Source organism: Pezoporus occidentalis, unplaced genomic scaffold (assembly GCF_034315485.1).
Source record: "Pezoporus occidentalis ecotype Australia unplaced genomic scaffold, CSIRO_AGI_Poc_V1 ctg59, whole genome shotgun sequence".
Classification (NCBI taxonomy): Eukaryota; Metazoa; Chordata; class Aves; order Psittaciformes; family Psittacidae; genus Pezoporus; species Pezoporus occidentalis.
The window spans coordinates 4805244-4831473 of NW_026915932.1; the positions used below are offsets into that span (position 1 = coordinate 4805244).

The 26230-nt window shown below is 36.9% G+C and overlaps 1 protein-coding gene across 14 annotated transcripts in view; it reads right to left on the reverse strand.

Annotated features, from left to right (window-relative positions):
• Window positions 1-13810: 13810 nt before the first annotated feature.
• Window positions 13811-26230, reverse strand: part of TRIP12 (thyroid hormone receptor interactor 12) — an 83541-nt gene continuing 71121 nt past the window's right edge. For 11 of the 14 annotated variants that reach the window (XM_062638971.1, XM_062638975.1, XM_062638974.1 and 8 more), the window contains 10 exons: window positions 25532-25688; window positions 24213-24311; window positions 23579-23693; window positions 23248-23402; window positions 22592-22756; window positions 21203-21367; window positions 17648-17761; window positions 16632-16726; window positions 16328-16431; window positions 13811-15218 (listed from right to left, as the gene is read on the reverse strand). In XM_062638971.1, coding sequence (XP_062494955.1) covers window positions 15022-15218; window positions 16328-16431; window positions 16632-16726; window positions 17648-17761; window positions 21203-21367; window positions 22592-22756; window positions 23248-23402; window positions 23579-23693; window positions 24213-24311; window positions 25532-25688 — 1366 coding nt within the window. In that variant the 3' untranslated portion in view covers window positions 13811-15021. Of the gene's footprint in view, window positions 15219-16327; window positions 16432-16631; window positions 16727-17647; window positions 17762-21202; window positions 21368-22591; window positions 22757-23247; window positions 23403-23578; window positions 23694-24212; window positions 24356-24789; window positions 25005-25531; window positions 25689-26230 lie in introns of those variants that run through there. The other 3 variants (XM_062638973.1, XM_062638976.1, XM_062638977.1) reach the window with 3 other exon arrangements.

Genomic DNA, 26230 nt, shown 5'->3' on the forward strand with positions numbered 1-26230 from the left:
ATCATTCTTGGTACCCCAAAAGTGTTCAATAATTCTGGTGAAAGTCTGGTCTGTATCTGAGCCTTTTAGTAGTAAGACAATATAGGTAAGGATTCGTAAAGATGTTTTCAAGGCTGAGAGTTAGATAATGAATTCTGTTGATGCAATAGCATGGCATTTGCAGAAGAGAACAACTTTAAAAATAAGCTAGTAAACCAACAGGGCAGTATATAACATGGTGTTCTGAGTCAGACGGGACATAACTGTATGAGTGTCCTTAGCATTTTACAGAATATATAAGCAATGTTTGCAGTACAATTGCCATTTCTATAAGGAAATATTAAACCATACAACAGAAAATATTATGCTTACTTAGCTAGCTAGTGATTTTCCAAAATGTTGTATCTTTTTATGCACAATAATGTTCCAGTAAGCATAGTTTAAATAATTTTATAGTCGGCTTTCCATAAACAAGCTACTAATCTTAGTATTCAGTAAGGATTTGAGCTGCCTGCCTCAGTTACACTTGCTAGAATTTGAATTGTATTATCAGTCTGATAGCTTATTAGTGTGGCTTAGATAAGCTACATTACAGCTTAACTCTTTATTTTGATGGAAAAGTACTCATCCTCTAGTGGCTTGGAGATTTTTATTTTTTTTTATCTGTTCTGATTAAATATTTAGGGAGGAACAAAAATCTCTGCGATTTCCTGAGAGGAATTTGTACACTTTAATGTCTCCCAAAACAACAACAATGATCTTTTTTGATTAATTATTGTAAAACCACGATTAGTTACATTTTTCTTTACTATAGGAGTTAATTTAGATGAGACGGTTACTGTGCTGAGACTTTTCTGAGCAGTGATTCTTTTCTGTTTCATGCTTCGGGTCAATGCTATCATGCCTTTATTATAGTGTTTGCAGAGTGCAGAACTGACGTTTCCCTCTTCTCTCCCTCAGCTTGTGCCTGCTTTAAAGTACCTCAGGAATTTCACTGTCTACCAAAAGGACTGGGGTATTAATTTTGTCTGAGAAACTTCAGAAGGGTTTCAGTCATGCAACTGGAGTCAAATTTCCAATATTGCTCATGGTGTTCCTAATCTCATATCCAATACCTGCCAAAATTAAAGCTACAGCCATTTGAAAGTCATTGCTGCAATCACTGAAACTATTACTGTTGAACATTAAAATGCATTTATTCAAAAGGTTTTCTACAAGTATTTATCTTTCTTTTTCCAAGCTGCAGCAAGCTCTATTAATATAAGTGCCTGAATGATCCACATCTGAGTTTATCAAAATATTGAAGTACACATTTAAACATGTAATTAGCCCACAGAATTCAGTTAGAATACTCACCTCAAAATAAGGATGTTCAGGTGCTTCATATTGGAACTTTTTGCCTGACGTTTGTGGGTTTGTGAGGGAAGGTTTTGGCCACAGGAAGTTAGTTTAAGACTCTAGACAAAGTTTTAAAACTTATAGTTCACTGCTATAGGTGGATGAGAGGGAAATGTTGCTTTATCTTCATACGCACCTGAATAATTGGTATTTTATTTTTGTCTTGATACAGACTGGCAAACACCCTGCTCCCTGACAATGTGCAGGGATTTGTCTGCTTTCCTCCCTAGCTCTTGCATTTCTATTAACTTTATTTTTCTCCACTTTATTAAGCTGTTTGAAGACTGCATATTTTCTTCCTTTTGTTCACTAACTTTGACATAGGAAATTGGTGGCAATCATGCTGATTTGTTTACTGCTGCCAACAGTGAAAGGATATGTTGTTAGTTAATGTCTGCTGTTCAGGGGATCAGCAGTACAAGTAGAGGTGCTGATACAGCTAGCATCAAGAGAGAGCTGCCAGCCCAGGTACATACTTCATTGTGCAAATTATAAAATCTTGAGAATCATAGATCATGTTTTAAGACAACATCCATAGAGAAGTTAAACTCTTACATCAGGGAGCACAAAACCAGCTTGCTGTGAAAATTATGATGCCTGTTTCATCAGTGGCAGACAGACAATGCCGGAGTAGCAGTATTTCCCACACCTCCACCTGTTTGTTTGGCTCACAGGAACTTCCATCATATTTTTAGAACAATAAAATCAGTCCGTACTTCTACACAGAATAGATACTAAACAAACAAAATGACTGCCAGATATTTGAGAAAGATCTTTCTCTGAGAGCTGCCTGAAAATTTGTCTCAATAGCTACTGCACCCATCAGTAAAGAGCTGTACACATAATTTGAAAAGAGACGCTTCTGCAGCAAAGATGCACTTTCAATACTTTAATAATGTTTTCTATCACTATGCTGTGTGACACTACAGCAAATATTACTGTACTTCATGAAATGAGAAGTTAATCTTACTGAAAGATTGATCAGAACCCACCATTACACAAATAAGACTATACTGGGTAAAATCCTGCGTATTTATATCAAGTAAGAATCAGCTTCTAAGGAGCTTGTTTGAAAAGTCTCTCAGAAAATACCACTACAAAACAAATGTTGCAACTGACACAGCTGTAGCTTGAGGTATTTAAATCCTGTTTTGTAGGTACAAAAAAATAATTCAGAAATAATAGGTTTTGCCATTTGCAGTCTTCTGCTCTATTCTTAAGACATAACCTAGGTTTTCAAACAACAACCTGATTATCAAATAATAATTACAGTATTTTCTTTTACATTAATACTTTCTAATTCAGTAGAAATAAAAAAAAATAATGTAGAATGTGTCATTCATGCAGACAGTAATTTTTAGTCAAAGAAACAGAGCAAGTATAAAGCACAGAATCTTCAATAATGTCAGAATTGTCTTTAAACTTTGTCTTAGAATTTACATAGCTATTTTGGTAATTCAAATGATGTGCTTAATACGACAGCTATCAGAACAACTATGTGACAATGAGAACTTGGAGGAAGTACTATATCTGAAGAAGAGCTATTTTTGTATCCAGTAAGTAAATGACTTCATATTTCTATGAATTTCAAGGTGCAAGTGGCAGAGGACATGATGTCTAGATTTTGGTTGGCTGGAAAACCTTACACATTAGAAGCTGTACAGAGGAGAAGGATAAATAAAATTCTGTAATTCTGTAAAAATATCAATAGACATTATATTTAGAAAGAAAATAAAACAAACAAAAACTAAGTGAGAAGGTAACCCAGCCAGAGGTTGTAAGACTTTGTGTTTCTTTTTGTTACTCTTCCTGAACAGTAAACAAAAAGGTGAGGCTTTTGCTTGGTTTGTGATCAAACAAGGCTGGCACCTGGGATTCTCAAGGCAGCAGCCAGCAGTAAAAATATCCTAAGCAGAGAACCGCATTTATTGTTTTAATTTAAACACAGAATTTCACAGCAAATACAAAACCAATTTTGTTTAGTTTCTGTTGTTGTGCTTTGTCTGTTTTTTCCCCTCATGCCGTTATTCTTTAAAACCTTCTTTTTCAGCTTTTTTCTCTTCAAGCTTTTCAATTTATTGTTGCTCAGTGATATCACCCTCCCTAGATTTAAAATTTATAGATAAATGCATCCTTTTTTATATCTGTGTTCTCTTACACCTCTTTTATAAGTAACAAATTATGGCTTATATGAAGACTGCAAGCAATGAATGCTCTAGGCATATTTTCCTCAAAAATTTAAATCATGATTTGAATTAGTCTAGTTTTATCAGTCACCCACTGGATCTACTTTTACAGTTTTCTCACAGATTAAGAAGCTACATGCTAGCAGTCATTTACATAGCATTTTTACTTCTGTAGGTGATTCTACACAAAGATCAAGCCATTTGTGAGCATGCTTTTAGATGAACTGAACATCTTTTGGTCAACTATTTATTAAGACTAAGGTGCTATAGCTCACATGGACATTTCATGGCAATAGAAGTTGAACAATCACCATTTCTCCTTGTATAACCACTGCAAATACACATTCTTCATGCAGTTATCTCCCGTTAACAACTATTGGCTTCCAAGGAAACAGGCAATATGTTTAGCTTACTGTGGGCCTGTAAATACTTCATAAGGAATAGGCTAGAAATTACACGGGCTTTTCCTTATACCATAAAAGTCTTCAGAAATAACTGCCAAATGGCACATGTGTACAAGTTACAATAAACAAATAAATACAATACCTGATGTGAAATATATTCTTAATGCATAAATTATTAATATAAAGATTCTTAATTGCTTTCAGTAATCCTAGCAGGATAGATACTGTCTGGTAGGTGTTCACTAGGTCAGTGGCAGTATTATGTCAACATGGGTGTATCACTTAAATCCTGAATGTCTTTTGGAACTTAAGAACATGAAATATAGGCACCCTTAATCTGTGCCTTAGTACTAGAATTATTCAGTCTTCAAGATGATCAGAAAGAAAGTTATTTAGGCTGCATCGTACCTCAGCTCAAAAAAATCTGAGGAAGTGACTCGAATATGCCAACCCAGCTTTGTCAGGCTGATCCTATATAACACAGTAGTGAGTGGAATTTCTCCTTTTAGTTCTGGGTGAATTACTATTTTGTTCCTGAAACTACTACAAAATTATAGAAACTTACAATACTAAAAGCATTAAAGAGTTTACTATCATCTTTATGACTACACCCAGATGCAGTGTGTCACCAGTAGTGACAACTATTTGTGCTATCCCACAGTCTAGGATAAAAACATAGCAAAATCAAATTGCTTATTTTTTCTTAACTTCTTCTTGCTTAGCTCTGTAAGTGGCTACAAAGGTCATGTTCTTGCATGGTTTAACAAGTCAAAATAGGACACACAGGATCACTTATTTGTATTCCAGATTCAGCTTTGCCTCTTTTTTCCTTTTTTTCTTTTTTTTTTGGATTTAAAGTGCCTATGTGTCTGTTACCTTCAAGGAAAGAAAACGTGCTTGCAGGGTTCTCCAGAGTAGAGGGGCCTTAGCGCACAGGGATTTTGTTCAAGTAATGAGAAACCAAGGTCATAAAGAGTTGGCATGCTACCTCAAAAGATAGATATCTAGTTTTCTCAACATCCAGCACACACTCTTTTAGTGTGTGCTACAGTCTTACACTTACACTCTTAGTGCTTACAGACCTTTATCAGGCAGGTAGGTATTTTCACATTGAGTGGTACCTCTGCAAAATAAGCTCTTGGGACAATGGGATGGCTGAGTTTGCAGAAGACAGTGTCGAGGTGTTAATCACTGTAATGCAAAGTGTTCTGCGCCTTTCACCAGAGATGATCAATTCTGGGGAAATAAAATAAATAAATAAATAGAAAGTGTAAGCATGAAAAAACAACAAACAAAAACAGAGGAACAAAGTTACTGATACTAGCAAGTTTACTAAGGATTTTTAAATGAAGATGCATAAACTGTGAATTTGAAAATCAAAGTGCTATCTTTAATGCATATAGAGCAAGGGATAAATCTCATGGTGTCCAGTTTTCCATTGTCACATGAATTTTCTTCCACACTCCATAGCGAAAAAAAAAAGATACAAAGTGCTTATTACAAAAAAAGCTTGTGGCAGAAATAATCTGTGTCATCTATATGATAGCTTCAGCTACATGCATAGGTGTCATTGCTCAGTCTCCCTGGCAAATGACACATTGCTTAGAAAAGCAGCAACACAGCATGCATCCATGCTGTGTACCATCTAGCAGCAACTGAAAAATATCTAATCCCTGTTGCTCTGAAGGGGAAAGTCATACACTTAAACAAAGCTCCATGAAATGAAAAAAAAAAAAAGGTAAGCTCTGTCGAAGGGTGCTTAACTTGAATTTGCCAATAAATCTCATAAATAGCATTAGGCAAGTAAAAAGACTACATTGCACCAAGAGTGATTTTACTGAATGAAAGGTGTGGATTTGCCCTTTCAAAAGCTGTTTTGCTGATATTGTGTAACACAAAGCAAATATAGTCAAGATTCCTTAACACCTCTTAAAGCTATATGAAGTGTAAAAGACATTGTTACATAGAATTATATATTATTCTGATCTTCACATCAATTCAGGTGTGAACAGATGCATTTTCATCATTAAGAATCAAATAGGTAGGGTCCCTAGAAGAAATAACAGAAGGAGCCATAATACCTTTGATAAAAACATTTATATTAACCATTGTCTAGAACTGCCTAATTTCATTTGAAAATTATTATAAAGCTAAAAGTATTGCTATTAGATTATTTCTTTTAGGTAACAATCAAACTAAAGTTCAATAATTAGATTTTTTTTTCTCTCACAAAAGATTAGAAAGCAAATCCTTAGCAGCTAGTAATTTTTTGCTTCTATTTCCAAACTGAGTAACAGTTCTGAGATACTCTACTTGCAAGCACGTTCTGTTTGATGCTGTACATAGAAAGGACAAAAAAAGCTTCCCACTGCAGAAAACTTACATGAAATCACAAGAGGGGGCAAAGCCAGGCATTACAGAAAGACAACGCAGCATGAAGGACACAATGAGACAACACCAACCATCACAACAAGCCATAAGCATAAATAGCAATTGTCACTTAGCATGATTGTGGCAAAGAACCTGAGAATACATACATGTGCAAGATGAAGAACAAGAGAGAGAACAAAGGCTCTTTCTTTGAGCATTGAAAGACAAGGACTTTATATTTAATGTGGTGTAAAGGACTTGTTAACAGAAAGCTCCAGCATATTCAGATCCAGTACGGATGCAAGAATTCATTTTTGAGGCCAAACTGACAGGAAGGATGGCTGTATTAAAAATTAAATAAATAAAAGTAAAGCTCTTGGAAGGATGATTAAAGATATTAAATATGTGGATATCAGTAGTGTTACGTCAATACTATCAACTGTCAAGACTGGATTTTTCGTCAGAAATAGTCAGCCCCAGCATAGAAGGATAAAACCTTTAAATCATTAGTATGAAGGTAGCAGGAGAACATGTCCAAGATTACTGAAGCAGAAAAAACAAGAAGCCAAGAACTGGGACGGTAATTGTAACATACAATGTACGCAGCAACAAGAACCACAGAAGATACAAATAATGTATCTTATGTTTATCTATAGAAAGTTGGTACTGTACAGTCTCCCCCTATTTTATTTCTAATGCCACTTCCAGATTCAAGTTGAAGGATTTGTTGTAAAGCTGTCACTCTGCCCACATAATGCAACTTCTCTTGTACATTACTGTAACTTTACTTTTGAAAGAGGTAGATATATCTAACAGATCAATACTGCTGGAGAAGAGGCAGATAGCTATTGAATTAGTGTCAACTTTGTCAGGTTGGAACACGTATGTTCCTCCTGTAGCATGCTGTCTTTCTAGCTTTAACTCCCATTGTTGTTTTTTCACTGTCATTTCCTCCTGTAGCATGCTGTCTTTCTAGCTTTAACTCCCATTGTTGTTTTTTCACTGTCATTCTAAAGACAAACACTTTTCTATGAAACAGCATTAACAAAGAATGCTTGGTGAATCCAAAAATACCTCTAACCAAACAATTGATACACAAAATGAGATCCTTTTTGATCTCAACTAATTGGTAGCATCTTCCTACACCTTTTTCTGTTCACATTGCTATGGATATGCAGGATTTATGTCAACTTAAAATCAGGCATTCCACAGCTGTCAAAAACAATAACAAATTTTCCTGTACAATAGTCTCAAAAACAGGCATCTGATACCAAGCAGCATCTTATTCTCTCTTCCTTTGCCCATACATACCGTGTATACTTACACACATACTGTGTGCAGTTCTGATGTCTTCAACATAAAAAGGACATGGAGCTGTTGGAACAAGTCCAGAGGAGGGCCACGAGGATGATCAGGGGACTGGAGCACCTCCCATATGAAGACAGGCTGAGGAAGTTGGGGCTGTTCAGCCTGGAGAAGAGAAGGCTGCGTGGAGACCTCATAGCAGCCTTCCAGTATCTGAAGGGGGCCTATAGGGATGCTGGGGAGGTACTGTTCATTAGGGACTGTAGTGACAGGACAAGGGGTAATGGGTTAAAACTTAAACAGGGGAAGTTTATTGAATATAAGGAAGAAGTTCTTTACTGTGAGGGTGGTGAGGCACTGGAACAGGCTGCCCAGCAAAGCAGTAAATGCTCCATCCTTCATGGTGCTCAAGGCCAGGGTGGACAGAGCCTTGGTCGACATGGTCTAGTGGGAGGCATCCCTGCCCATGGCAAGGGGTTTGGAACCAGATGATCTTAAGGTCCTTTCTAACCCAAACCATTCTATGATTTCATGGGATTAAGGGTAAATTAATCTGTTTGTAAACTGCACAGGGAGCTTTTTGTAGACCACGTATTTTGTAGGTACGTATCAGTGAATATTTGCACGAACAGAATAAGGCAGAATTATGTAACATGATCATAAATACCTTGAGCACTTGAACTTTTCCCTGAAGCACTTCACATTCCTAATTCTACCTAATCTTTCAATTTTCAGGCAGTTTTCAGGATGTTATTTTTGGTTAATACTTGTGAGAGCTGCTCTTTCTAGAAAATCCTGTACATGGAATTACATTTCTCCATAATTCCTGTCAAATCATGTTAACTACTTACTCTGGAAAAAAATGGAAACAACCAGCTACCTGCTGTATAGAAGTGAACACAGAGATGTAGCAGCTCCTGAATGCAGGGAAATACTACTTCTCTCAATATTAAAACCAGAAATAGGATGCCAGAAAAACTTTCTAAAGTTGAAACCCTCTTAAGAGAAGCAGAAGTAATGAAGGCCTGTAATTTTCAGTCAGTTGAAGCAGAGTTCTCTAAAGTGGAGATTACTCACAATCTGCAGCTGCAACAAAGACTCTGGTAATTTCCATTCATTTTGTAGGATAATTTAGAAAACCTTTCTCTCTGCATATAAATTTCTCCAACTGAATTTAAATTAATAGGACTGATATAGCACAAACCAGTGCAAAGCTATTCAAGATGCATACTAACTTTTTTTGATTCCAAGTCATCTCTAAGTGCCTGCATGCAGTTTTGATTTTAAATTCTAAAGAGAGCTGATTTTAGAATTGGAACATATTTTAGTACAACAAACAGATTTATACAGTTAGGCCTTGAAAAACCCAGAGAGATTGCACCACCTTTCCTCTGGGGAGATGAAGCAAATGGCATTAATCCCTTCCCTCGATCTCCCAGCTCTGCTCCTGGTAATGCACCATGGGATGCTGTTGCCATCTATTGCTGCCATGCCATACTGCTGACATGTGTTCAGACCTTTCCTGCAGAGCTGCTCTCAAAGTCAGTTTCTCCCTTTACCTCCAATTTCTGGTCTAGCAGAAGTAGCTGATACTGCTGGCGGTAAGAAGAAAAATACCAATCTTAGACTGTTATTAAATGTGAAAAAAATTTGCTTTTTAGTAACCATTTTAATGAAACTTTTCCCTCCCTTTTTGAATAGCATTTACACTTTTAGTGGCCCAGAACAAGGCTTGCACCTTTGCTTACCAAAGAAGTACCAAAACTGTGGGAAACCTTTCTTGAATGATTAGTAACATCAATACTTCCACAGTAAATTAAGCATACCGGGCTACAAGGTAAAGGCATAAAGATTAAATACTGCCATTTGTTTGGGAAGCCTTGCACAGATTATGGGAAACAGTGGCCTCAGGGGAAAAAAAGAAAATATCCAGTGAGAAATTTTCATTGTTTGGCCAATGTCTCCACAACTTCAATAGGTGAAAATAATAACCTGTGAAAAAAGGTTGGAAGAAAAGGCTGGGAGATAAAGTGCCAGCTCCTAGACTAGCAAATTTTCTGGATCACTTCTTCAATCACCTGCCAGCCAGAGGCCTTTGCATACACAAAGTCTTAAGGACAGAACTGTACACCTCAGATAGTAGCAAAAGGGAGAATAAAGCCACATATGTGATATTTGCCCTAAATATTCTATTTCCCATCAAGTAGTTCTGGGGCTTCTAAACCAGGCAGAATTTCACTGAATTCTGTTTTAAGTCTGATGACCCATTTCACTAACTCACTACAAAGCATCAGCGGAGGTTGCTTTCTTCCCTGAAAGTACAGGATCTACTTTACCAAAGATCTATGAAATACACCCCAATTCTACAGAAATGATTACACTAAATATTCTCCCTCTCAATATTTAACCTCATCCACCATATGAAGCAGACAAGAGACCACAGGAACAGAAGGAAATCAAGGAATGGGAGGAAAGGTACAGCAATGAAGCAGGAATCAACAATGCCTAGCTCGAGTTAAATGCCACAAAAACAGTTGAATACAATTAGCTATTTGCCACAACTGCTGCTGCTGTTCTGTTGTAGTTTTTCCTCCTGAGGCAAAGGTCTAAAAAACTCCTTGGTCTTCTTTTCCTGCAGGATCCCACCATCCAGGGTAGTTAAAAGAAGGTAGTAGCTATGAGTACTCTATAGACAGTTCATGAAATTTCATCTTTTCTGTCTACCTTTCAGTTGTATACTTAAGGAAATAATGCAGGAAATAGCTATTGAGATATAATAACATTATTTTTAAGTATCTCCACATCACCCACCTGCCTTGGCTTTCAGTATGTAAGAATATATTGTTTAAGCTTACCCTTACAAAAATAACACTCCTTCCACCCCTTTCTGCTCCCATTTTCCCCCAAGCTTATCTACATCTTTCATGAATGGGGTCCTAGCAACAGCCACAGCCTAAGAGTAAAGTGAGACTGGGGGGGGGGGGGGGGGGGGGGTAAACAGGACAGAGACAGACAAGACAAACTAAAAAAAAACAAAACCCAACCAAAAACCTTACAACATGCTTGTTGCTTTACCCCAACATGCTGCTTATGGACTGAACTGGGCAGTTTCCTTCTTGACTACAGAAGTCACAGGAGTCAGGAATTCCAGCCTCGGGGGGGCGGAGGGGGGGGGAGTGCAGTGCACTTTCACCTCTATTACTCCTTTTAGGGTTGTTTGGGGGTTTTGGGTTTGTTCATGTAGTTTTATTTTCCTGTTTGATTCAAGTTTCCAGATGTTGCTGCCAAACCAAACCTAGAGCTATCAGGAATTTTTATTGAGTGCCTTGAAGATACTGGATCTATCTTCACTGTTTCCCCTCCACTTAGTTCTCCCGTCAAGATTTCATGATTCCCGATATACACAGCAAAGGAAAGAGGCTCACGTCCTGCTCCCCCTGGACCCCCAAAGCAACTCGATGACTGATCAATGCAAGCACATTTCAGTACCAGGAAACAAGATCATAGTATTCATATCTTCTACCCCAGTCCACTGAAGCAGTTTTTCCTTGAGCCATTCACTGTTAGGCTATGACGGAATTTGTTTCCTATCCACTGTACAAACCTGCATTAACGTTCTGTTAAAATACATGTGACAGTGCAGTTTATGCTGGTGCCCTGGGGTGGGATGACTCCTACTCCTGGGGCTATCAACTATAGTCACCTGAGAAAGCTATTAAAAACACTATGCAGTAGGAGAGACAGAGCAAGTCAAGAGCACACAGCTGTGAAATTCCTGCAATATCACAGGAAGAGATCACATGGCAGAGGTTTTGCAGTTCAAGCTATCAAGAGACTAGGAACATAAAGTACAAGAAAAACAGGACAAGTCCTGAAAAGGCACAACTACAAGGAAGATTTTGCCCCCCTTCCAAGCATTTTTTTATAATCCATCTTAGCCAAGTTTTTTATTTCTCTCCATTCTGCCAACAGTTTTAGCTATAGAGAAGTATTTTTGGCTAGGGGGAGGCAGGTTCACACTAAAAACAAGGCATTATCCCTAAAGTCAGGTAGACTAACATCTTGTTAAAGTCCTCTACAGAGGTACAGGTTTATCTGACAATGGGAACTTTAATACCAGTGTATTTGAAGACAGGTTGATGAAACAGGTGGGACAGGGCCCAGAAACTCTACAGATGACAGTCCCACCTCCAGCAGTCGCCAAAAAAGAGGGCACTAGTGATACAGGCCTTTGGAATTTCATCAGTCACTGCCCTTAAGCACCCATCTTCTTAGCAGAGGATTGCTCAGTAAGGGAAACAAGATAGACAAAAATACCACCACCAAGCCATAAGGTTGAAGGGAAAGGACAAAGAATCTCAGCAATTCAATCATGCAAATAGCCTGCATATGAAAACTGAAATAGCCAGTTAGAAGCATGCCAATGGGCATGGGGATTTCACACAGAATTTATTCTTGTACATCTTCCTACAGAAGAAGCATTACAAATTACTAATTTATGTCAGATGCGATACTAAAGTGTTCCTGATACAGGAGATTCCTTTATAAAACAAAAACCTAAAAAAATCACTACACAAATTCAGTAGCAGCTCTCAGTGCTTGGATGGCACTTCTTTCCAGAGTTTCCTGCTGCTCTTGTTAATTTAGAAGGACATAAAACCAAAATAGTAACTGATAGCTGGTGTTCTCTAAAACCAGGTGAACTTACCATGTTAAAATAAGCCTCTGCTTTCAAAAATAGGACTTCCTGTACCTTCGTCTACTTTATAGGGTATAATAAAAGTAGTTCAGTGCTAAGACAACTATACATTCTTCTAAAGGCTACAGTCTTGAACAGACTTTTGCACACACCCATGATGGGTTTTAATAAGATTTTCCCTTAATCCAAAGTTACTGAAAAGGAGGAATACCCAAGGTCTTACCCCACCCCTCCACTTGTTCTCAACTACTCTTAGATACCACATTTCTGGTTTTAGTGAAGTACTGCAGTCATGCGAACTGTGACTCTTCAATTTATTCTTACTATTACCTTTTAAGACAGACTGCTCTTCTAATACATTAAAAGCTTGGTAGGAAAAAAAACAAAGTGCCACCTAAAAGGGTTTCATTCACTTTTCAGGCCAACTACATCCTTAGTCTGTGCTTAATATGACAGCCAGCACAGCAAAAATTGTCACCACACCACAAACTGCTTTTTCTTTCCTTTTTAAACAGGCAACCAGCAACTTATTTTCCCACTGGATCAGTTACACAATGTCTCTATACCAAATTTGAAAGCTCCTCAAAATTTCAAAGTCGATCAAAGCCAGATTCTAGAGGGAGACAACATGGGTAAAAAGAAATATCAATACACATGATATTTTAATACAAAATATTAGCTTTTTTCTTTTCTTTTTTACACAAGTCAGGTTTTCTTTAAAATATAGAACCTTAAAAAAATGAACAAATTGCTATCCACACACTATAAACACTTTTTTGTGCTCAGTTCGATCAAGTTATCAGAACAATTTAAACACCAGTCCATAGTTTAAACACTGCCTTGAAGTTTTATGAAAACTATGCCGCACTGTGCACTACCATTATTATATGTACAGTGTGAAGCGCCTTCTTTCAGTTTTAATACGGTAGTAGAAACTGTTCAGTTATCAGGTTCTTTGTGCAAGGATTTCACATTCTACTCATGCTCACGACAGGTTTGCATTACATTTCAGTGGCACTGGTACAAGCAACCACATGTAATTCTGTGAATGTTCTCTGGAAGAATGTCCGTTACATATTCTGGAAGTTCAAGTTCTTCAGCTAGATAAAAGAAAACTTGTTAGTTTAGGGGAAATACTAGCCTGATCTGCCAGAGTTTAACAATTTCTAAGCACTGACATGAATTTTGATTTCTCAAAGTTGAATAAAAGTAATTAACTATCATATTTTCATAGAGATTAACTAGACAGACGGTACATCTCAGGAATATTTGTAATAGCCTGTTTTTTGAGCCCATAGAAAGGAAAAAATTTCCCTCTGAGTTGGAGGTCTTAAAAGGTCTTGTTTTAGTAGTAAATCATCCACAAGTTGCAGGCTGTTAGCCAAGTAGATTTAGGATGATTTACTTGCATTACAGTAATTTACACAATTGAACTTTATGCATACAGTACAAAACTATGAACAAAAAGGTGAAGCAAACTTTTTTATTTATATTCAGGTAAAAACATTAACCTGATGAAGTAAATTATTGCAGATTTGAGAAATCAGCACATAAAACAATTGGACAGAGAACTGCTTACAGGTGCTTTATCTGTGTCAAAAGACAAAGGCTGAACTGTTTGTTCCAAGCTAGCGGGGGGGAGGGGGGTGTGAAGAAAAACAAACAAAAAAAAAAAAACAAGAAAAAAACACCCTACAAAAGTAACCAGGAACTTGGATCAAGAACAAGAAAACTGTTTACTCGAAGAGGGAATGAAACAACTAATCTGTCTTTTAAAAAACTTTCCATCAATTCGAAATGCTCTGGCCCTTACCACAATACACACTGGCCAGCCCAAGCTGTTGGACTTCAACTACACAAAAGAAATAATTCTTCCTAGCCTCTAGTAAGAGGCTTCTGATGCGTGAATCACTGTGTAAACAGCTCTAGAGTGTCAACTCGTAAAGACTGTTGCCATTATATCCTACCACTACAGTAAAACTATGCTATAAGAAAGGTTCTACCTAGTTACAAAGGCTGAATTATATTGACAATATATATTTGATTTCAGTAAAATTTAAATTATCTTAATCAGAGAAAGAGGCATGGAGCAGTTGAATGCCCATGCTAACCAAAACATAACAATTGTTGAATGTTGCACACAAAAAGAACCAAGTGAATTGCACATCAGACAATACATGAGGATGGGCAAAATTAGAGGCAGGTGAGGATACACAGAACTAGTCTACTAAACTAGATTCATCAAATACATGGTGTATTTAATTTCTGTACTTATGTACAAAAGTTGTCTTTGGAGAAAAAAAACTTCAGACTTAGCTAGATGGATACACACAGCCCAGTATTAAACTGCACAGCGACATTTATTGTTCCAGCCTGGAAAAACATCCCTTTTTAAATTTCACACAGCAAAGCAAGTTAAAAACTTCACTCATCAAATAAATGATAATTTAAACAAGAACTTGCTAAAGAAACCTTGTCACAACAACTTTTAGGGCCGGATCACTTTAAGTCCATAGGGGCCTTTAATGAATATCAACCAAGTGTCTTTGCTTATAATCTGCAAGCCGTTTTTCTACAACAAGAAGGCGTAACACGTTTCCTTGACTCAGGTGATATATTTAGAAAAGAATCATGAGTTTTTCTTTTGCTGTAACAGGCAGACATTGTATTTTTATTGTGATCAGGAAAGATGGAATGACTGCTGCCCTTCTCTTGCAGCTATCAAGAGTTTTTCACGCATTATCTCAATAGTTGAATAGTCCGGCAATTTGAGATAGTTCACACAAGTCATTACTGAGGGTAAGAAATCATCTGGATTCTCTGTAGACTCAAATGTCTTGCGTACAATTGTCAATGGAGGATTCAAACTTCGAAAGCCTGTCAATGAGAAAAGACATTCAGAATAAGGTTGCTCCTCTTGAAATCACACAGAAACACTGTACACATCTACCAGTGACAGAAGCATGCATCTCATAACTGACAGCTCCATTTTTCAAGTTCAGAATATGGCTTTATAAGGCCATGTAGAAAGGTAAAAAAAATACCTTAAGTCCTGCCTAGTTTTCCAAGAGGAATTAAAAATACCCCAAACAAATCAGTGAGGTTTTTACTCTTGTATTCTATGTGTAAAAAAACCTATTCTAAAAGCAGCCTTTTTAAAAGTTTGTTGGATTCAAACACATTTTTCCAAGATTCCCAGAAGTTATCTATGACTGGTACCTTATTTATTTTACTCCAGACCCTCAGCTCTGTCTACACCATGTGTCCCCCACTCCAAAAGAAAAAAAAATTATAATTTTTTTTCAGCTTTTTCTCCCAAACCCCAAGGAACACAAGTAGTGGATCATATGCATAAATTCTGGGTTTACTTGCAAAGTATTTAGCTGCGCTTACAGCAAAATGTGTAATCTATAACAGTCCCTAGCAAAGATAGCAAATTCCTCAGTTTTCTCACTTCATTTCACCTAATTTCTGAAATTCAGAAGGGAGAGAAATTAAAAGTTTATCATTACACTAGTATAGTCTCCTTTCTAGAAAGGAGATTGTTTCTGGGTAGCAATGCAACATTTTGTTTGTTGTCATAACTTGATGAACCTCTAGCCAATGAATACCATATTATAGGGTTGTTTTTTTGTTTGGGGTTTTTGTTTTGTTTGGAGGGGGGGAAGAGGGGGAAGGGGTTGGGTTTTGTTTTGCTGTTGTTGGGGGTTTATTTTTTTAAATTTTGAACTATGTTTTGCCCTTCAATAGGTTATACGGTAACATAAATTAAACCTGGAAAGTCAGCTGAAGTGTCATATGAATAATGCAAAGTTGATGAGAATTCTACCTGAAGTCTACCCAACCACGTCTGAAACTAGAAACGTCAAGCAAGTACGAACATCTAGAATACACAAGTAATTGTTTCCTATACTAAAATAATCCACTTGTTCTGAAATGCATTAATAGTACTTATTTCATATATAGTAGTATGTAATAAAACCTACCTCCTACAGGCAGTCTGGGGCTACCTGTCACAAACTGAAGAAACAGTCTCTGCTGCTCACTATCAAAGCTACTCAGAATTTCAAAGAGATACTTCACTGCTCGACTAAAGAGGAGAAAAAGGTAAGCTATTATTATTTTGTTTATGGTGAAGATAATTGTATCAGATTAATATTCATTGCAGAATGAATATTTTCAAATGAATGTCATAATTCCTTTAACCTGAATAACAGTATATCAGTATTATTTAAACATGTATTATCTATTGCTAATACTTATGTTTTAACAAGATCAACACCATATTACCTGTCATGTGTATAACCGTGATCTGGCCTGCAACACTCCATTAAAGTCTTTGCATCCCAAGTGTCTGTTTTACTGCCACACAGAAGCTGCTCCAACTATAAAGTTAAAAAACATGGAATTAAGTTTTCCCTTTTCGAACTTGAGACAGAAAAAGTATTGTCTGTTCTGACTACTAGTACAGCATTCAAGACCAGGTTGGACGAGGCCTTGGGTGATATAATTTAGCGTAAGGTGTCCCTACCCATGGCAGGGGGGTTGGAACTAGATGATCTTAAGGTCCTTTCCAACCCTAACTATTCTATGATCCTATGACTCTGCTTCCTGGAATCACCTACTGCAAAATAACCTTAGTCACCCCAACCAATCCTCTCAAATTCTTTGAATGCAATCGCTTCATCCCAGTAACAACCTCATTTGCTGAATTTGTCTTTGCATACACATTTAGCATCTCACATGGTAGAGCAATAACAAATATTTATCAAGGAAAAGATATAAATATGCTGCTGCTATGCCTTAATTCTGATTAACCACATTAGCAGACTAGCAATAGACTAGTGTCCATATTTTTAGATTTCCAAGTAGAAGCAAGCATCAAATCATACCAAACAACAAGTTGACAGAAAAACAGCACCACTGTCCTGGGTTTGTTTGGGTTTGTTTTGTTTTGGATTTTTTCAATAGCTATTAAGAAGTACTGCAAAACAAGGAATTAAAGTATCCGCACCAATATAAAGAACCTGAATATATACATTTCAGCACTTTGCTCAGAAAAGCTGAATACACTCAATTTTAAAGAAAATGGAGCTGTTCATAATAAAAGCATCACATAAATGATCACCACTGAAAACTTTAACATGTAAGTATGTGATTTAAAGGACACCAACATTTTGCTAATGCGCATCAGAAACGTTATGTAATTGGACTGTCACAAATGCACTGCATCCAGTACACACCTAGGTTCAGGCTGTCCCTACATATACGGTTATAAAAGCATCAGTAAAGATACATTTACCAACCTCCTCTGGATAGAAGTACTGAAGATGACTGAGGGGAAAGACTGATTCAAATCCATCTCTGAATGAGTCAAACTGCCTGGCAACACCTTCATTTAGTGCCCAAAATATAACCAACTGCAGGGAATGGAAAAAAAAAAATTAGTCATTCTAATGAAGTGTGTAATGATCACCTCTGTTTAAAAAACTACAGCTGCAAAAGAAAACTCTACAGAAGCCTACCCATATGCCCACTGTAGTTGTGGCAGAGTTTGAACTTTGATTCATGGAGGTGTTCTATGGCATTGCCTCACTCTGCCTTAATTCATAACCTCATACTACTGTGTGCAAGTGCTGTGCTGCTGTAATGCAACAGACATAGAATTTGCCAAGTTTCTTCTTTACAACTTTCTCATGTAGTTGTTACAACTTTCTCACTGAAAATTAGTACAACATATTTACAATACCCTAAGCATGCAATTACTGCAGAATTTAAACAACATATTTGTCTTGATTTTTGACAAACCAAGGGTTAATATATGGAGTTCAGAATAGCTGGTTAAATTGAACCTATTTATCAAGATATTTTAAAACAAATCCAAACATTTCATAGATATTTTTAGAAGCCTAAGCTAAATGTTCTTTCTGTACAGACATTTATTTGAAACAGAAATCCTTATAACATCATTACCAGTATTGTATTAGTTTCCCCCATAGAAACATACAGGTCCCTTTTCTAATATACAGTTACAAAAACTAACTTTAGTCTTTTTGCTTTATTAAGCAGCTTAATATGGGGGGGGAATAAATAACTTCATTTCATGTTTCTAGAATTCACCTTCCAAAGTGGACAGCACATACTGAAACATTAATCACTGCAGGTGTGGAGAGGGAAGAAGGAGACATGACAAAAACAAGACTAAATTTATTTTAGAACTCCTGCAGCCAGTATTTCTCCACTATATTAAGAAATGTATTATCCATGGCAAATGCATCTTGTCAGTTAGTGCTACTGATAATTACACTTGGCTTGAATGCCCTCAACTCTGGCAAGAAAGTAATGCTGATGTGTTGTCAACACGACTAGTAGTTTTTAAATGTATTAAAAGCTCTTTTCAGCATTCCAGGCAAGATTCTAAGAATGCATCTGAGTATGATTAAAAACCTCACTGATGCTGAATTCCTGAAGCAAGTCTTTAACCCTGCCCCAATAACTGAAGGGTTAATTGTTCCCGAAAGCTCTGTGTTTGGAAAGCCTACTAGGATCCGTTGACAACCTTTCCTAGAAAAAGGTCAGGCATTGAATTTCAGGTGAAGTACATACCCCTACTTTCACACATCAGGTTGCAATACTGAAAAGGAAGCTAGTAAGAATCAGCAGCACAGAAGGCTGTTCTGTAGCGTAGAATATTCTATGGCTATTGTAACAGCCGAGTTGCTTACTTCAAATTGTGATTACTTTTTATGACCAGGAGCATATGCAAAATTAAGCTGCACTGTATTCTTGTGGATTCAAAGAGGAGATCAAATTTACTAGGCAAAAAGCTGCACTCCAGAAACTTTTTGTCCACAAATTCAGAACACGCAAGTTGGCCTCTTTCTTTAGTACAGGGGAAAAACAGCAGGGGGAGGTGGTGTGTGTGAAGAATAAAGTCTTTCACTATACTGGTAGCTGAAGTAGTTCTACTTTCTGATAAAGGCAGCTCCTGTGGGAACTGTCCTTGGGGCAGTGAGGGGCAGTAAGGGAAGTGGAAGGTACAACGACACGACTGCAGGAGAGGCATGAAGTACCAGTAGGATATTCTAACTACTTAAACTACTTTCAGTGGTAACCCACACACAAGATTTTAGCGAAAATGGTATTTTCAAGAGCAGGGCAGCTAACCCACAGGGAGCTGTACAGGCTAGCTGATAAACTAAATATACTGTTTCTAAATCACAATTTATCATACTTAAGAGACAGATGACACTAATTTTATCTCTGAAATCTTTTCTATTTCCTTGACATCAAGTCTGTAGTGCTAATTACTGGGATGTGGATTCCTCTATAAGGTGAAATATAAAGATGAAACACCTCACAAGTGTCCTTTCAAGAAAATAGTTCCTAAAGCTGTTTAGAAAGAAGCAGAGAATAAATTTTCTGTAGTGATCTGCTTTTCCTTTAAAATGCTAAAGGTCTGTGACAGGACAACTACAGGACACCAAAGACGTCTGCAAGCCTTTCCCTGAATATCAGATACCAGATATGTGTTATCTAGATGAAAAAAATACCCTGATTTTCATGCAGCTTGCTCTCAGACCTGAAAGCAACCTTGCTCAGCTTTCCCCAGACTGCAAATGCTGTTTCTAACAAGGTATGGTCATTAGCACCACCCTTCTGCAAGTATGCAAATAGCTTTATACCCAAATATGTTTAATTAAGTAATTCTGGACTAGCAGAATTTGCATTCAACAAATAAAAGATATGAAAACTGATTATGTGGCATATGGAAGATCAACTGTAACTGCTAAATTTTCAGCTGTAAGGATTATGGAAATAATTTTGCAAAGTTCTCAGTTTATATGCAGGAGCTTATATGCCTCTTAATGATTCATTTCTACCAAAGCATCAGATCTGTGTCTTATCAGTACTTGAAAATCTTAACAGTCCTCAGAATGACATTGGCAGCAGACTAACTTGTCAGAAAATGCATTATTTAGGATTTGGAATAACAGCTTTTTCATGATGCAATCGTTCTTACCTCTACCCCACTCACAACTCCATGTGATAATATTTCTTTCTTCCTGCCATTCCCCATCTCTCTTCCAGGCTGTTTTTTACCTATTCCCTTTAACGCTTCATTATGCGGAAACAGTTTCCTACCTTAGTCCAGCAGTATCATCCTTCTCCTTTTCTATGCTTTATGTCCCTTCTGACATCAGAAGATATCAATACACGTGTGTACTGTCAACTTACTACAGCACCATTTTGTTAACTGCTCCTTTACCCTTTTTTAATGGTTTGGGGTTTTGTTTGTGTGTGGGGTTTGTGTTGTGTTTGGGTTTAAAAAACAGAACAAAACAAGAACAAACAAAAACGAACAACTACTGCTCTCTGTCTCACAACCAAGCTGATGCTTTCTAGCCAACAAATTTCAGTATAACAGTTCAAAGCCCACTGAAGCATGAGTAGCAGGTGCTAAATCACTATTGCAAACACATTCATTATCATACCCAGATGTGTCAACTTGTTAAAAGATTCTGAAAGTCCACAGCCCACAGCTCAAATTACTTCAGTTACTACAACGCTTTTTATCCACAATAAACCAAGAAAGCACTATCCATCCTTCTGATTACTTACTTCATTGTGTATATACCAACTTTTTTGTACTATAAAATTTTCAAGTCACATGCACTGACTAGGATTCAAACAGTTTTTTTTCATAATAATGAACTAGTACAGAAGAGGAGGAGTCAGTAGGAAAACTATTGCTGTGCCCAGCTCGCAAGAATGAACTGAAATATAGACAGAAACAAACTACTGGGGAGTAGTCTGAGGAAGAATAAAGAAATTTTAGTCCTAGCTTTGCTGTAACATACTCTAAGATACTCCTCTAAATTGTGGATAGTGACAGGTGTATCTTTTCCCCCTTTCTTCAGTTCTATATTAGGGAACCCAGGAAGCGTGAAGTCCAGCCCCAGATCTTCCACCGAGCAGCCGTTCATAGTCAGAGCCTCCAATGCATACTGTAGACTTTCTTTGGTCTAAAAAATTGGAAATGAAAACCAGTGAGAACAATTCATTTACACTGACTTTTTCAAAAGTTATGACTTTAAGCAGTTTGGATTAAGTAAAAATTAAAATTAAAAAAATTACTATTAATTATTTTTTTTTTTACTGTTACAGTACTCCTTGCTTTTCTTCTACATTTTTCATACCAGTAAACCAAGACAAACTATCTTAATGGATAAAGTTTAAAGAACGTAAGAGTACACTTTTTTCCTTTCAGAATTACTTCTGGCATACTGCTGATTTAGAAAATACTACTGCAAGAGAAGATGTGTGATACACTAAGGCTTTTGGCTGTGTTTTTAATTTAGAGTAGTTAATTGCATTCATATTTGGCATGCATACTGACATTTTTTAGCTTTCATCCACCAGGTTTCAGGTTTTTCAAACTCTTTTGGGGAAATTAAAAGGGGTGACCAACAAGAAAGAGACAGTGAGGTAAAGAAGAACAAGGGTCCACACACTTGGAATAGCTTCACTAGTAACAAAGATGTGTTAAAAGTATAAATCAGGTTATTGCTACCTACTACTTATTAAGGGATCATAGCAAGAACATGCATGCCAAAGACCTTTTATCGCTACTCTGCAACAGTCAGCAATACTATTTAAGGCTATGAGTGAAACCTTGAAAAATTAGGACTTCTCTGTATAGAAGAACCTGCATGCTCACATATGAAGTCAGCTTTACATCAGTTCTGCATACAGCTCTTCAGTGGGGGTGGCGGTTAGGTGGATGGGAAAAAACAAAAACCACAACACAAAAGCCACTTTTAAGAATACCTGGAAGTTTGTCTAAACCAACAAATAAAAAAGTAAAGCCTTTCGAATGTAAAAAAAAAAAAAGAAGAAATCAAGGATAGATTTTTTCCTCTGATCAGTTTGGTTAGCTTTTCAAAGTGAACCAAAAAGAAGTTACCTTCAGCAAACATCTGGCAGTTTTAGACATTTCTAGTCTGTGTTTAATCACACAGAAGAATCTCATAATAAGTTTCCATTGTTAGAGTCTACATTACAAAAAGACAATATTGTAATTACTAACCAATGATTTAATAACATTAAAACTACTCCTTTATTAGAATGAAGTCATTATCACTATTATTATCAGTATTAAGCACTATTGCACACTTAATTATGGCTACTTTATAAAATCCAAATGTGTGTGTAGAAATACTCGTCCATTTCTAGGGTTACTTTCCCACCTGTGTTTTGTCCTGTTCAAGTCTTTTCTTTTGTCTTACAATATCTTCAAGGTGATATATTGATTTGGCTACTACTGGATCAATACTGAACAAGTCATGTGATGTCAAGGAAGTTTCCTGTCGTAGCATCCATTTATAAAAAGGGAGCCCGAGAGGAAGGTCCACCTGGAAATTCAAATGTAAACACTGTTTAGTATTGAACTGTCTTCCAAAACTGTATCTTTAGCTATTTTCTCTCTTGACTAAGTCTAGAATTTATTTACCAATTCATAGTTCTGACACATAACAGAACCACATGTCTGAGTTCTTTTACCCGAGAAATTTGCAGTCGAGAAAACCCTAGTGCATATAGCTTAGAGCAACCAGTAAGCTAGCAGCCGGAATAATATGTCCAAGACAATCTTGAAAGAAGATTGGAGAAATATTGCAACACATGGCAGGCAATGGTTCTTTCTTTTTTCACTATGATTTCATAAGCCACTGTAACAAATCTTCAACATGTACTATCTTTTCCCCCTCAAAACTTCAGCTGCATTCCCCCTCTCCCCCAAGCTGCTAGAGCCAAAAATAACTCCATGCCCATCTTAATGTTTTTTTCCTCAGACCTAGCATTTTCATTTAACCCTTCAGAAATACATTTTCCATTTTATTCTCACCAGTCTAAAATCCATGATTGCCTTGGCCATTAGTTTCCCCAGAAAGCGGAACTTCATTTTAACTTTTGCAATGTGAGCTGGCTTTGCTGTTCTACCAAAAGGAAGTGCAAAAAGGCCTTGAAGGTTATGGATGTACTTGGTACCTTCCTGGCTTCCTGTTGAGGAAAAAATGAAAAAAGTTAAATACATACACAAAGATAATTAAACACTGTCATGAGGCATATTACCTGACCACAAATTGCTCTTTCAAAGCCACTCACATAATTAATGTCAACTTAAAATCAGTTCAGTATTAGATCACTATTGATAGTTTAGGTAGTAAAACATTTACCTTTTGGATTGGCTAAAGTCACTTCTTCTCCCCTCCAAAGGCCTAAGTCTGCTCTCTGTAGTTCCTGAGATACAAGTGCATAGAACTCTAGTGTGGGGCCTAGGCCTGTGCCAACCTTCAGGGGGAAGGAGAATGGATGTGGGGAAGAGGAGAGGGAACAAGATAAATGAAGAGCCCATTAGGTCAATTTGAATTATCATAATCTTTACTCAGTCTGAGAAATACAATACAACATTGGCTATTAAGAAGATTGTTAAAAGCATCTAGAAAACCTAACTATGCCAACATTTACAATATGGCTGAGACAACTTGGAAATACCACGTAAGAGAGGGAATAATAGTGGAATAAAAAGTATTAACCACCTAATGATCATATTATAGAGGAAATGCACACAGATGTTTGCTTAGAGGTAGAAAAAAATCTGCTCTGCAGAATAAGACTGACTGTGAAATATAGATCAGAAAGAGCTTCTCCTAGCAACTAAAAATCACAACCAAGTGAATTAATAGACAAAACTGTGTGGCACCAGAAATTTGAAGGACCAAGTGTTTGACCAAGTCATTCTAGGAAAGGTGTAGCATTTTTCTATTAATCTTCAACAAAAGGGACTTAGACTGCACTGATATCACTTACTTCATTCTCATACTGGATTTCCAACATGGCTCTTGAACTGCCCAGATCTTGCATCACAGATTCTGCCTGTTTCAACAGCTCATCTCTGTTCACAGTGCGCTACACATTAGAGAAGTTTTAAGTAGTGAAATTATGTCTGTAAGCTCCCAAGGCAGTTACAACAGGAAAAAAATCAGTTATGCAAGTTTCTCCACCTGTGCTAACAGTTCCACAGTTAAAACAAATTGTAAGCTTATACTTTGATAAAATAATTATTGTTTCTACATGAAAACATGATAGAATTAGAACGTTCAATAAAAAAAAAACCAATGCTTTATATTTATATAATTATTAGGTACTACTCTTGCCAAGAATCTGGCAGTGGGACTGTAACACATAGCACATAACGGAAATGTTATCATGTGATGTTACATACTGTACATGGAGAAGAAAACACAGATTAAAGATGCCAAACTTCAGCAACCTAAATGAATATTCTTATACCCTGCCCTTGCAGATTCTCTAGTAGGGAAAATGGCAGGTTTCAAAAACTCCAAAACAATACCCCCCCCCCCCCCCCCCACGCACCCAAAAGAAAAAAAAAAAAAAAAACACAGACCAAACCGAAACACACACATGCAAAAAACTCACAATAGCACTGGGATTCCTTCATGTTGGAAGCTATATTCTAGTTGAATTAGATTCTCATGTCTCCTGTCTTCCCCTATCTCCCCCCAAGGTATTCAAGACTATGCAGCAGATTTTAGTTTAAGATAACATCCCTCCACACTCCAGGCAGACACCCGAGACTCCCTCAATTTAAAACAGTCACAGCTTAGTTTTATTATGTTGTGACAGGAAGTTTAATACTCTTCCAGAACACAAGAACAATGTTTTTGTTTAGTCAGCTAACACTTAATGGTCTAAATCCTATTACTTGAATTCCTCTGAAACTCTAAAAGCAAAACAGATTTACAAGATAATACGTGGAAATATTATTAGTATTACCTAAAGCTTAGAAGTTCATTCTCTGAATATAGTTTCAGAAATTATGTAAAGACTCCAAAATTAAGCAGACTATGAGAAAGCAGTGTAGTACATTCTTTAGCTCCGTCTGCCACCTTGTGGCAGACACCGGGAAGACAATGTGCTTTCTACTCCCAGGATTTTAAATAAAAAAAAATAAATAAATAAATAAACTTCCCCTTCATCAGTATACTACCAAAACCTGAGTATTCATTATGTTCAGCTTTCACATGAATCTTCCCTCAGTTATATTCGTAAAGACAAAACAAAAATAAAAAGATCATTCATTCAGTTTTTAAACAAGATATACCTACTTTTTTCCTGTCCAGTCGCGGTGCCACTCTGCTATCCTGAGAATCTGATTGATTGATTTCTGGATTAGTATCCAGTAGTCTTTGCATGGCTCGATCACGATCAAAAGCAGTTACATAAAACAGCATTTGACGGGTATCAAATGGAAAGAAAAATGGGCTGTAAAGACCATTGGATTAGTTAGCTAGGTTCCAACTTGCATCTGTGACTATAGTTCAGCTTAGACAAAGTAGAGATGTAGTATGCCCGAAATGAATATTTTATTAAACAGTGGTGAAAGCAGCCTCCAACGGAAGACTTTCAGAACACATTTTAGTTTAGTTACAATGTTTACAAGCAAAGAGTCTAGAGATGAAATTTAATATAAGAAGAAACCACAAAAAAAAAAATCCAGACCAAAATGCCATTAAGAAGTTTAAGGGGGGAAAAAAAAAAAAATACTGAGTAATCAAGTACTAGGATTTCAGTAAGGAAACCTCAAATTTGCCAGAAACTCCTGTGAGAAGCAGACCAAACTTTGTATCTAGTCTATCCCTTTGTATTTTGCTTAAAGTATGCAATGTATGTGTAAACATTCATTCAAGTGTTACTATGTAAGTTAGCAAGACTTCTGGGACTACATTTTAATCTCCCCTAGCACTTTCAAAAGCCTTAGAGCATATGATGCACCTGAGCTGCATAGCCAGGAGGCCTACTGAAGT